At 55.6% G+C, this 13,158-nt stretch overlaps 1 protein-coding gene across 3 annotated transcripts; it reads left to right on the forward strand.

Moving 5' to 3' along the window:
• The first annotated feature begins 406 nt into the window (after positions 1-406).
• On the forward strand, positions 407-12,654 carry MFSD13A (major facilitator superfamily domain containing 13A). Of its 3 annotated transcripts, none has more exons than XM_080596909.1 (9): positions 407-563; positions 5,432-5,700; positions 6,161-6,240; positions 7,027-7,476; positions 8,394-8,511; positions 9,488-9,584; positions 10,316-10,487; positions 10,826-11,019; positions 11,215-12,654. In XM_080596909.1, exons 2-9 carry the CDS (start codon positions 5,536-5,538, stop codon positions 11,466-11,468), a joined length of 1,530 nt encoding a protein of 509 aa, XP_080453035.1. In that variant the 5' UTR covers positions 407-563; positions 5,432-5,535; the 3' UTR covers positions 11,469-12,654. The 3 variants fall into 3 exon arrangements, with proteins under 3 accessions (XP_080453035.1, XP_080453037.1, XP_080453036.1); XM_080596911.1 differs by lacking the exon at positions 407-563 and adding an exon at positions 606-1,052; XM_080596910.1 differs by lacking the exon at positions 407-563 and adding an exon at positions 4,451-4,613.
• The last annotated feature ends 504 nt before the right edge of the window (positions 12,655-13,158 follow it).

Here is a 13,158-nt window from a genome sequence, read left to right on the forward strand (position 1 = left end):
CATTGGGACTTTGTTTCCCCAGGTGAGATGTGTGGGACCAGAGCAACCGCTGCAGTGAGAGGTGGGGGGGGGGGGGACGAACACCGAAAGATCCTTCTTCAGGAGAAAGCATCGAAATGAAGTCTGAAATAGTAAGGGACAACTGCAGCCTTTATTTTATTATTATTTTGGACAACGTAATGTCAAATAAATCTTGGGAGACGAAAGGGTGCCCCTTTCAAGCCACCCTGACGGGGTTCAGTGCCGAGGGCCCAGGCCCGGCCCCGCAGGCCCAGGCCTCGCCGTTTCCATGGAGACCGGCGGGGGACCATAGAGAAGCCGGCCTGCCCCGGCTAGAAGGGCCCCAGCGGAATGCGCCCGGAGGGGGCGTGGCCATGCAAATGAAGCGTCGTGCAGGCCACTTCCCCTCCAGCTGCCCTCAAATGAGATGGCGGCGCGGGGGGCGGCTTCACCCTCCAGGACGCAAAATGGCCGTGGGGTGGGGTCGGGGAAACCGCTGGACGCGCACGCGCAGACGCTGGTTGGGCAGCGGAGCGGCGGGGCAGCGCCGGCACCGGACGCAGGTAGGAGGTGGCGCCCCCCCCCCCTCCGCGCAGTGGTAGCGCCCGGCCGCCCGCCTGGCCCCGCTACCCCGGCCGGTCCCACGCGGGGCTGGCGGGGGGGGTTCCCCCTCTGATACCCCCTAGTAGCGCCCTCCCGGGGAGGGGGGGCTGCAGGGCTGGTGGCCGGGCCCTGGAGCTAAGGGGGCTGAGGCGGGGCGTGAGGGAGCGGCCGCTGCCTCGAGGGGGCCGTGGGTGCCCTGAGGAGGAGCTGGGCCGTGGTCACTGGTGCTGGGTGGGGTGTGCCTGGCGGTGCTGCCGCCGGGGGAGGTTTAACCAGAAAGGGTGTCACCGCGCTCCTCGTGAGACCACGTTATGTGGTGGTTGGATCAGTATGCAGTCCTGGGAGAAGCCCGAAGGGGCTCTTCCAGCGGCACGTTTCCCCGTCCGGACCGGTGGCGTTGGGGTTTTGACGGGTTCGCCCCTTCGCCCTTCAGATACCGGGTGCTGGGGGTGAGTTCGCTGGTGGGTGGCGTGGGACGGCGCTTGGCGCTCCGCTGGGGCTGTTAGCGGCTGGGTTAGCTGAGGGAATGGGGGTAGGGTTTCAGCCCAGCGGAGAAACCGGGAGCCTGGCAGGTGTATCCACCTCCTAGAGGGTGCCCAGGTCACAGTTTGGTCAGAGAAGCCTGAGTTTTTGTGGGGCTTTCCTGGGATAGGAATAGGACTCTGAGACTTCTTATTTTAAGCGAAGGTTCCGTCAGTTTGAGCAAAACGGCTTTGTGCAGGGGTTGCCCTTCTCACCCGACAAGGTCCTGCCGGAATAGTAGGTCCGTGGGTGGGCACCGATGGAGGTTTCTGTGCTGCGGAGGCCTCCTGGGCACCACGAGCAGGGCGGGATGGAGCATGAAAGATGTGGTCCCCTCTCCCCAAAGGACTTGTCACTGACCGGTCAGCCTGACCTGTGAGCACGCCCAGCACTGTGCTTCCTCAGGCTGAAAATATCACCTGTGGGGTCTGGAAGGAATCGGCGTGCCCGGCACCAGGAGCTTTGCTGGTGTGGGTCGCAGAGCAGCAGCGATTTCACAGGCCCGGCTTCTCCAGGAATGGGGCTGGGCCGCCAGCAGCCCCGTCCTGTCCCGTCTGGCCACGAGGAATGTCTGGAAGTAGTCCCCTCTGGGTGGCTTATCCTGCCAGTGGATTTACTGCGTTGTGGCTCTGCAGACGCAGCTGGGATATTTACTGTCCCTCTGCTTTAGCCAGTAACATACCCGAAGTCCAGAATACACGGCAGAGGCACTGCGGTGACCGCTGGAGCGAGCACAGACGTATATGCTGAGGCATTATTTGGGATGTTCCACCCTGCCTTGCCCACGTAGTGGGGAACGCACTGGAGAGTCATGCTGTGACTGCGGTCAGGTCTGCAGATGACTACTCCAGGTCCTGAGCAGCAGCTTTGGTACAGAGGATTCATCTGGCCCCGCTTAACAGACTGCGTTGGGCCAAGGGCCTGCGGCTCCGCTGCCAACTCGGTCCGAGAGGCTTCAGCTTGGCAGGGGGCAGCTCAGGCCCTGGAGCTGGGTCTTGTTCTAAGGCCAAAGGGTTTCCAAGTCGCTGTGGGACACAATGGCTTGTGGATCCGGCTGTGAGCTGGCTGGGAAGCTAGAACAGATGTAAAAGCCCCAAACTGTGGTCTGTTCCCTGCTGCCCTTTGCCAGCATTCTCAAACAAAGGCAAGGCTTTCCTGGTAGCCAGTACTCAAACATCCTTCTCCAGAAAGATAAGATCTGCAAACGTCACTGGCAGGAGCACCGCCAGATGTCAGATGCGGAGGTGGAAATGTTATGAAATAAAGGCTAGTCGCTTTCTAATTTACGAGCTCGTTGCTTTATGAGTGTGCGTTAGAAGTTCAGTGTGAATGAATGACAGCTATTCCCTCTTGCAGCTCCTCTTCCCCCTAATTTTAAAAAAAAAGCCTCATTTTGAAAAGTTCTGACATAGCCCATGACTAACGCTCTGTCCCAAGGAAAAGGTTATGAAAATACCAGTGTGGCAAGCTTAAATAACAGCGCTTTGGATGTAGATGCAAAATCCACTTTTCATGGGCAACTATAATTTGTTTCTTTTCATCTGTATGCTTGCAGATGAGGGAGGGGGAAAAAAAAAAGACAACTGTGCCAGCAAAGTGTGAGATCACTTTGAAATGTCAGCTGGCTGCAGGGGTTGCCCATCTGTGGGGTGTGATGGGGGGGGAGAAGAGAGGAAGTGGGACTTAACCTTTTGTAAAGAGCTGTAGCACATAAATGACAAAACAAGGTGTCTCTGGAAACCTCATCAGCTGTGGTTTGTGAAACGTGCTTAGCGAAGCGTCGCTTGGATGGGGCATGCGTGTAAAGTGCAGTGCGAAGTACCGAGCCTAGAGCAGGCTTTGCTTTCGAACAGGCTTTGGGGAGCAAAGGCGAGCCCACCTTCACGCGGAGGTAGCGGTTGTGCCATCGGAACCGCTGCGCTGTGTCTGGTGTACAACTAGCTGTTACCAGCAGTGCTTGAGGCTTTCTAACGTATTTGTCACCCATCCTTTATCTGTGCCCCTCCGCAGTAATAACCCAGGAGCTAAATCATCCTTACAGAGAGTCACAGTAGAAGGGGTGTTTGTGTGCGCCCCAGATAACAATGTCCTGGGAAGGGAACTTCCCCGGGTGGAGCAGCAGTGAGCTCGGGTGTGTGTATTTCCCTGTAATTCCGGTGCTGACGGCATGCAGGTGCTCTGCCATTGCTTCCTGCGTGTCTCCTTTCGGCTGCGCTCGAGGCACCCCCAGCACACGCAGCCCTCAGGTTGGTGATGCTGATTCCCTGGGATCCCCTGCCTGTCCCCTTCAGTGGGTTGTGTACAGCATTCCCTGTCAACTTGTCTAATCCTTTGAATTTGCCACCCACCTCTGCAGCCTCCTTTGACGGCAGATCCCAGGGGTTTGCCACCTGTCAGCACTTCCACGCGTTCTGAACTGATTTCCTGCTCCTTACAGTGGCTCTTGTGTCCTGGCACACTGCGGTTCCACGTTCGCCTTACCTCTTGTCCCTGTCCCCTGTGCCTGAGGAGCCCCAGCTGCTCGGCCTCTCCTCGGAAGGCAGCTGCCTCACTCCCTGGCTCGTTTTAGCCGCCTTCCCTTGATCTGCCCTCCTCTCCCCTTCACGGGAAGCGTGTAGCGGAGTTAGATGTGCAGGCAGTGGCCGAGATCGGGATACACTGAGGTTTCCTACAGCCCGAACTGACGCTGGCTGCCTTGCTGTCTTTCTACCTTCATCTCCATACGTCGCAAACTCCTGACTCCTTTTCAGTGCGTGACCGTACGAAATGCAATTTCCCTCCGAGGCTTGTCAGCGTGTCTGTCTTTAATTACACCTACGAACGCTCGTTGTCTGGCTGAGCTCCCCGTGGAGCGGTGTCATCCTTTTATCTGGCCATGGGTTTTGGCGTGGCGGCTCAGCACCGCCAGGGCTCTGCAGCTGGATCCGAACCGAGGCCTGGTGCTTCAGCCAGGAGTGGGATGTGCCGTTTCAGTCGAGCGATGTAAGTGATTGGAACGAACGCCGCGTGCTCCTGCTGAACCAGTTACGAGGAATTCCTCGGGCTGGGCAGAGCAGACAGTTATTTTTTGCTTTTCTCATCCCGCCTAAAAGTGGTCAGGCTGACGGCTTCTGGGAAGTGCTGAGTGGGACTGGAGTTTCATCAGGTTTCATACCCAGCTGTTTGTTCTTCCCTTGATCTGCTGCTTCTGCTTGGGCTTGCTGCAGCTGGTGGTGCAAGCCGCGAGGGCTGGCTCAGGATGCGGTTTCCTGCTCCCGACACACTCGCTCCTACCCCGCGTTGTGAATTGTCCCCCGATGCGTCTGAATCGGGTGCGGGCGGGCTCTGAGGGGCTGGAATGGGAAAGTCTCTGAGGTCCTTACCTGGCTTTTGGCAGTGTGGAGATAGCGACCCTGTTGTCTTAGGATGGTGTGGGCCAGGGAAGCTGACTGCTGCTGACTTAAGAACCCGTACCACCTCGCCAGACACACAAATGGCCGTGAGCTCAGGTGGGTGCTGGTGTGAGGAGCCCTCTCCTCTCCTCCCCTCGTCCCTCTGGGAACATGCAGTGAGTCGCCCTGGGCTGAGGCTGCTCTTTCCGCTTGCTTAGTTTCCGTGTATACTGCTGCCCAGCTCAAGCATCTTTATTCCAGCCCCCGAATTCAGGCTGTCCCAAGGCAAGCCAGACAGCTGTTAGGTGGCTTTTGGTAGCCTTTGTGGCATGATGGCGCCGTGTCCGCTGCACGCCGTCGCCGTCTGGTCGTGTCTCTTCATGCCACAAAGCAGCAGCAGCGCTGCTCGCCATAAATAACTCCCGTCTGAGCGAGCCCAGGTGCGCTCAGCTGCGACTGCCTGGGGAAAGCAGCCTGTGTGAGATTACATCAGGGCTGTTGTCACTTTTATTTGGCTAAAAATTAACATCGGCACCTAAAAACGTCAGTGACTGGGGCTGTTTTCTGAGGGCTGCTTTGCTGTTTGCAGCTACGTAGCTGGATTCCTCCTCTGACCTTGCTTTTAAAGAGGTGGAAAGAGCTAATCAGCTGGCTGCTGGCTGACAACATTAAGGTACAAAGGATGGGGCAGCTCACCAGGGGACAGCTGCACCCCTGAGCACACAGCCTGGCCTCCCCTTAATGAAATGGCTTCAGTGCAGCAGGCAGCTTCTGGTCCACATCCCATCCAATCCACTTCTGAACAGCTCCTCAAAGCTATACTAGTTCCGATCTCTGCTGGCAAAGATTTATCAATTAATTAGATTCAATTTTTGTGCATTTAAAAAAAAAAAAGACTTAATATTTAAAAATTGACTTTTTTTTCCCTCCTGCAGGAGCAACCATGGATTGGCCCCAGCAGAGGTGCAGCAGGTGTTGGGGGAAGACATCCCATCTGAAATGGAGGTGATCCGGGGAGCTGACCCCCGACCACACCGACATGGGGTTGCGCCTGTTGGCTTGTCTCTTCCGTTTGCCCACCGCAGTGATCTACGGGTCCTTGTCGCTGTTCGTTTCCATTTTGCACAACGTGTTTCTCCTCTACTACGTGGACACCTTTGTCTCTGTTTACAAGATTGATAAACTATCCTTTTGGATAGGAGAGGTTAGTCTTTTCCGTGGATTTCTGCCCTTGTAAGAAGAAATTCTGAGACAGGTCCTTGCTAAAAGCGTACGGGACATTAGCTGTAATAGCTGTGTTCCTCTTTGGGAAAGGAGCGCGGGAGCCTTCTGAGTGCTAGTTTGGGTTTTTTAGTTTTTCCCACTTACACAAACAGAAAAGGAGCTGGAATAGAAAACCCAGAGACTTTGTTCTTAAGACAGGCTTTTCCCTGGGGACATGGGGGCGTTTCACAAGCCTGGAAAACCACCGGCCTCGCTGCGTTGGTGCCAGTTGCCCCAGGCAGGGGAACTGTGCCGCGGTGGTGGCGGCGCAGGGAGGGCGCGCTGGGGGTTCCTGCTGGCGGGTCACCCTGCCAGCTCCGCGCTGCCTGATGCAGGAACAAAAGCGAGTCTCTGCAGGAGCTGTCCTGTGGTTTGTTTCACTGTCCTGTTTTCTTTCCTAGACGGTGTTTCTGATCTGGAACAGCCTCAATGACCCTCTGTTTGGCTGGCTGAGCGACCGGGTGTTCCTTAGCACACAGCAGTAAGTTAAGTTCCACTTCCAGCAGACGCTGGGAAGTCGTTGAGTCTCTGGGGGAGGTGGTGTGAAAGTGGTAGCTTTAAAACTGTGGCATTGGAGTGGTTACTGGAGAACGAAACTTTAAAGATCTCCTTTTCCTGCCATCTTAGAAATTCAGTGTTCTTTGCATGTTGTTTCAGTACCTGGCTGGATAGAGGAGGTCACGTATGTACCAAGTAGATGTGACCCTAACCCTTAACAATCACAAGTCATACAGAACGTAAAATATCCGCATCTAAAATCCCAAGCCCTTTACTGGGGTGTTGGAAAGCGTCTGTACGTGGTCTGGGGGACTCGGGGGAAAGGACAATTTTTTTTCCACCTGGAATACATCAAACCAGTTGTTCCCAAAATCCGTGAATCATGGACCACTGACGGTCATTAGCATTTCTCGTGTATTTGCTGTGAGCTTCTAATGAAAATCACGGTGTGGCTTCCTGCACCTACTGAAAACTTCTTAAGCGCTGTTTGAAATAACTTACGTTACGCAAAGCAGACAGTGCAGCACTATCGGGGAGACCCTTGCTCAGGAGAAAAAGGATCCCTTTTCTTTGTGCTTTTTGGCCTTCTTAAGCCCACGTTTTCTGTGGATTCATATATTAGATGAGAATTTATCTTATGTGGGTGTTTTTTACATGAGCAAAAGCTGCGTTGTTGTCTGGGCCACTTACACAACTTCCTTGGAAAGCAAGGGTATGTGGTCATGCAGGGTTTTGTCCAAGTGTCTAAAACTCTTATCTTCTGTTGCAGGCCAGGAGCAGAGATTTCCTCCCCAGAAGTAGTTCTGAAGAGGCTCAGAGCACTAAGCCACAATGGCCCTCTCTTTGCCATCTCTTTCCTGGCTTTCTGGGTCGCCTGGGCTCATCCTGGCGTGCAGTTCCTTCTCTGCCTTTGCATGTACGACAGCTTTCTCACCATGGTCGACCTCCATCACAACGCCTTGCTCGCAGACCTGGCTGTTTCAGCAAAAGACAGGACGAGCCTCAACTTCTACTGCTCTCTCTTCAGTGCCATAGGCTCGCTCTCTGTCTTCATGTCGTACACAGTGTGGAACAAGGAAGACTTCTTTTCCTTTCGCATATTTTGCGTCGTGCTGGCCCTCTGCTCCATCGTTGGTTTTACCCTGTCCACACAGCTGCTCCGCCAGCGATTTGAGGCTGATGGGAAAGCGAAATGGGACCAGGAATCAACCCTAAAACAGTAAGTGTCACCAGTTCTGCAGCAGGGACAAAGGCTTGGCATAGATCTGTAGGGTCCTGTTACATACCACAGCAAACTAAATGTGTGAGAAGATCCAGGACAAGGAAAACTTTTGTTAATCATCTGTGGTTCTTGTCTGTTGATACAGTTTTCAGAATCACCTCTGCCTGAGGTCACACTGGCTCCTAAGGCCCTCTGAAAACAGGACAAAACTATCTCGTGAAACCCCTGGCCCAAACTGGAGCCCTGACCTGCTGTGTGGCCTTCCCAGTGTTTGGAACGAGAAATGAGTTAGTATCTAGAGCACCCACTGAGGCCTGTGAGTGGCGAAACGTCAGAAGCAGCTTACCATGGAAGTATTCCTGCTTGAGCATGAGACCACCTTGCTGCCCGTTTCCTGTGGAGCAGGACAAGCGAATCCCTTACCTTTTCGCTCGCCTTAGCTGCCTGATGGTGACTGGGCTGCGCGGGCCACGATGCAGCTGGTTTCCCCATTCAGCTCCCTTGCTTTCCCTTGGGCTGCCTCACTTGTCTCTTGTTATACTCACTTGTCTCTTGTTCCAAGCTGCCAGCTTTACGCTGTACTAACACAGCAGGTCCTGACGAGATCTGCCAGGTGAGCTAACTTGGAGTAGGGGCATATATGTAGTGTAATGGCTGACAGGAGAATGCTTTTATGGACAGAAATCTGAACTGTGGGCTCAGGAAACAGATGTTCTTTGGGAGACCCATAGCCTTTTGTCCTTGCAAACATTGTTGAAGACTCTGCTCTTCTTGGTTTGGTCTAGAGAGAAGGAAGGTCGGAATGGGAGCTGAAAAGGGACAGCTCTGCATCTGCACAGGGGCTTTGCCCTACTTGTGAAGGAATCACAGTTGTTTTGTTTTTTGTTTGTTTGTTCTTCCTCCTCTCCCTTTAGGCTGTACATCGAGAAACTCTCCGTCCCCCAGGAGAAGAGGATCACACTGGCAGAATACCTCCAGCAGCTCACGCGGCATCGCAACTTCCTCTGGTTTGTCTGCATGAACCTGGTCCAGGTAGGTGCAGCAGCGACGCGCTGGCATTCAGAGGATGCAGCCTGGCTCTAGCTGCTCGGTGGTTCAGCAGCACGCCAGTTCCCCAGGAAGGGCAGGGGTGTTTCTGGCACCCGCTTGCTCTCGGGGCTTCCTGCACGTACTGGCTGTGATCCAGCAGCTGGTAGCCACTCTCCCTGCTTGTGACCTGAGGAAACTTCCTGAGCATCTGTGGGGTGCAGCCTCCTCTCTGCAGCGCAGGCTGTGGATTACAGGGGCTGGCTGTAATCATCCATATGGGGTGCAGAAGCACGAGGCCTGGTTTGTGGTGGGATGGGTTCAGGAGGGCAGTTTGCTGGCTTGGCTGTCAGCACCGTCTCCTCCTGCTTTCCCGAGCCTCATGTCACTGCTCTCACTGTCCAGCTGGATCCACCTCCCGGCTGTTTTTTGCCATTTCTCATCCTCTTCAATTACTACCAAATGCCAGCAGCATGCCCAACTTCCCTGAGCTTGGTGTGCTGCCGTCACAGCTCTGCCTCCCCTGGGGCCCCTCGGTTCCCCTCAGGCAGGCTCTTAATGCCTGCATCGTTGTGTTTGAGCCTTGCTTCCTTGTTGTTATCCTGACAGATGCTTCCTCCCACCTGCTGTGCCACTGTTTCCTCCTTCAAATCCTGGTGGCCACTGCTGTGGACTCCTTGCCCTGCCCTGTTGTGTGCCCTGTGAGCTCACTAGCGAGGAATGCTTTGGCAGCTGGCACACGGTACTGGCCCCAGGCATGCAGTGGGCACGGCCGGTGGCATTGCAGCTTCGCAGTCTCAAAGCCTACAGGGTTGTAAGCTCCACAGCCAAGCTCTTTCTATGCTAAGGTACTGGAGGCCTATCCTGCACAATCCCTCGGCACGGGACTCCCAAGTCAAGAGTCCAGGGGGCTGTTAGCTTTTTCTGTTCCCTCTTACTGCTGTTCCTGCTGACCGGCCTTGTCTGCATGCTGCTTTCACAGGTTTTTCACTGCCACTTTAACAGCAACTTCTTCCCCCTATTCCTGGAGCACCTGCTGTCAGACCAGATCTCTGTCTCTACTGGATCCTTCCTCCTCGGTGAGTTTCAGACAAGACCAAAGGGAGCAGCTGGGTCAGGGCCTGGCCTGAATCTATGTTCTGCCTTCCCAAACCCCAGCTGGGGAGAGGTGCACACGGGTCTCTGGGTTGTCAGATTCACACATGACACACCCTACATGCTTCCCTGGAACCTCCTTCCTGGGCACGAGACAAGTAACTTGGAGCCTTTCCTAGAAGTGAAAAGCACAAAGTGCTGGACTCTGACTCCATGGCTCCACACAGGTATTGCTCTGAGGATGACGTTAGTGTCTGTGGATACGGCTCTAGGATGCAGCTCTTAATTTATTCCCTCTCTGTGCCACACGGACCATGTCCAGGCTGCCCCAGATCTGTGGGCACTGGTCCTGTAGGGCTAGAGCCACCCTGGGAGAGTTGTGCGTGGGCCAGGTCTGGTCATGCTGCCCAGTCTCCCTCGCTTCTGCTCCAGGGCTGAGCCCCATCCCCTGGGGAATAATGGGCAAGTCTTTTCTTCCTTCCTGCTCATCAGGTTGATGAAGTAGAGCACGCACTCTGCCCTCTGTAGGAACAGCGTGCGCTGTGTCACAAACCCACAAAGTACATCTACTACAGCTACCTTCTCTTGTGTGTATTTGGGGGCTGTTTTTTTACCTCCTGCCCTAGCCTCCTTGTCCTCTCTGTTGTTATTGGTACTGGGGGAACGGTGGGTACTGAAACCCTCTCAAGCAATTTGTGCCTCTGTCTTTGCTCAGGTGTTTCCTACATTGCCCCCCACCTCAACAACCTCTACTTCCTGTCCCTCTGCCGCCGCTGTGGGGTTTATGCTGTGGTCCGAGGACTCTTCTTCCTGAAGCTGGCTCTCAGCGTCGTCATGCTCCTGGCAGGACCTGATCAGGTCTATCTGCTCTGCATCTTCATAGCCAGGTACGCAGACAGCACTCGCTTCCCCTGCTCTCTGCCAGCTGGGAAGGAAAATGACTTGTCCTTGTTTCCCCCAAGGAAGAGTAGCCGGGCTGACAGAGAAGCCAGGTGGCTCCCAGCTCTGACAGCACCCAGTTCGGGACAGGTCACTGCAGAATCCACTGGCAGCAGTGCGGGAGGCAGCAATGACTGGTTCCCCTCCAGCAGCCGGGGCTTCTGAAATTCTTATTTTAAGCGTCAGGGAACCTCTCACATCTCCCTCTCTCCATTTTCTCTGATCTCTCGCCTGTTCCCATCACTTCTCGGTGCCCCTATTCAGTGCTTTGCCTGTTGTCCCGCAGCAACCGCGTGTTCACAGAAGGGACCTGTAAGCTGCTCAACCTGGTGGTCACCGACCTGGTGGACGAGGACCTAATCCTGAACCGCAGGAAGCAGGCGGCCTCGGCGCTGCTCTTTGGGATGGTGGCTCTGGTCACCAAGCCAGGACAGACCTTCGCCCCCCTCATAGGCACCTGGCTGCTCTGTGCCTACACTGGTAAGTCCGCCCCGGGGGACAGCAGCGGGGTGGCAGAGGGAGGACGTGAGTTCAGGCCCCTCCGCAGTGGGCAGATGCAGAGAGCTCTTCCAGAAAAAGCTGTCACTGGTCTCTGCGTCCCCACGCCCAGTCCCGTGGGGAGAGAAGAGACGAGTGTCCCCACTGACCCGCCTCACGACCTCTTCTCGACACCAGGCTACGACATCTTCCAGCGCAACCCCTTGGGCAACGTGGTGAGCGCCCAGCCGAAGCTGGAGTCTGACGCCGCCTTGGAGCCGACTCTTCGCCAGGGCTGCTTTTACCTCCTCGTCTTTGTGCCCATCGCGTGCGCGCTGCTGCAGCTCCTCACCTGGTCGCAGTTCAGTCTGCACGGGAAGCGCCTGCAGCTGGTGAAGGCTCAGCGCCAGGGCCTGATGCAGGGTGAAGCGCCAGAAGTGAAAATGATCTAGGGGTGTCTGAGCCCCTGGGGCCGTCCTGGTTCCAGGCTGGGGCAGGACTGCAGGCAAGGTGAGGGGACTGCTTACTGAGGAAACCCTGCGTTTACGATTCGACTGTGAAATGGTGCAAGGCCAGTGCTCCCTCATTCCAGGAGGGGCTGCTGGGGAAGGCAGAGAAGTGCTCAGCACGCAGCGGGCCGGGGTAAGTGGCTTTGACACAGGAGCAAGAGCATTTTAACCTAGCTGGTCCTGGGGGGCTGCTAATCCCAGGGCAGGAGGAGCTGGGGTGCAACATGTGCTGGAGACATACACATCCCTGGTGGGCAGAGCAGGGCAGGGAGCACACAGGGAGCCTTTCCTTGCTCCTGAGGGACCCGGTGACCAAGGAGGGGAGATTTCAGGACAGCAGAAGGGATGGGAGGACCCTGAAGGCCTTGCCAGTAGCTGGTACCACCTCTCCCACACACAGTGCTGTGCGAACCTGCCCTGCTGGCTGGGGCTGTGAGGTGCAGGTCAGGGAAGCATCCTGATACCCAGGGGCTTGTCATGCCCCTCTTGGGTGCCTTGGCCCAAGAGTCATGACCCCCTGGTGCCTTGCCTTTTTGCAGGGGGGATAGCACAGCCGGGAGGAGACAGCAGCTCTTGCTTTTGTGCCTTTGATTCCACTCGGGAGCCCGTTTGACACAATGCTGGGTAGTCACAGGGGTGAGATTTTACCTCTGGAGGGGAAGGACAGACACCACAGCTCCTCTCTGCTTGAAACAGTGCCCCAGAGGTCGATTGTCCAGCTGGCTGCTGAGCCGCGGACCCAAGGGGGAAGGACAGGGCAGGTGGTCACCAAAAGTCCCCAGGGTGAGGGAGTGTCTCCTCCAACGCCCTAGGGTGAGTGTGGTGCCAAAGCAGGCGGGGTGGGGGCCAGCAGTGCTCTGCCCTATGCCCCCCCGTAGGACGAGGCGTGCTCGCTCACATACGTGCTGTTCTTCACTTCGTTGCCTCCCCAGCCTCAGTACCAGGCTCCTTCTGGGGTTGCAGCCCACAGATCTGCCGTTTTGCCTCAGGACACAGCTGCCTCCCGTCTTGGACCAAGGTGTTTCTGCCACGGGGCTTCTGTGGTTCTCAATAGTTCAATCATAACTTATTTGTGCAGATTTTAACAAAGTTTGATTCTTCATTTCATAAATTAAAGATCTTTTCTGTATGGCTGTGGTCCTGGTTGAATTATTTAGCACCCATCTGGCCCTGCATGGGCTCACCTAACCCTGTGAGGCCCCAGGTGCAGCTTCCCTTGATGAGGTGGGAAAGAAGCAGGAGCTTGAGCTGCAATTAGGGTATTTTGGAATGCTGCTTGACCCACTTACAGCTGGCAGAGGCTCAGAAAAGTACCATTAATGAAAACGGAAGTCTCAGGGGTGGCTACAGATACGTCTTACACCCTGGCCTTAGCTGGATGTAAGGACTTGGTTCAGACTGCAGGGATTGAGAACCAAGTCTGACCAGTCCCTGCTCCTGTTCCTTCACCAGCTTGTTCTGGAGGTGGCACAAAGGCCTGGGCACTGAACCACGTTCCCAGGCCTGCCCTGGGAGGGAAGCTTGCCTGCTGGTTCTCCGCAAGCACCTGGGCCGGCACCAGCAATTCCCATGCCAGCAGCATCACCCCTCTCACCCCTGCTCAGCCAGGGCTGCCCTCACTGCCTGCACCCTC

Source organism: Anser brachyrhynchus, assembly GCF_964034855.1.
Source record: "Anser brachyrhynchus genome assembly, chromosome: 6".
Classification (NCBI taxonomy): Eukaryota; Metazoa; Chordata; class Aves; order Anseriformes; family Anatidae; genus Anser; species Anser brachyrhynchus.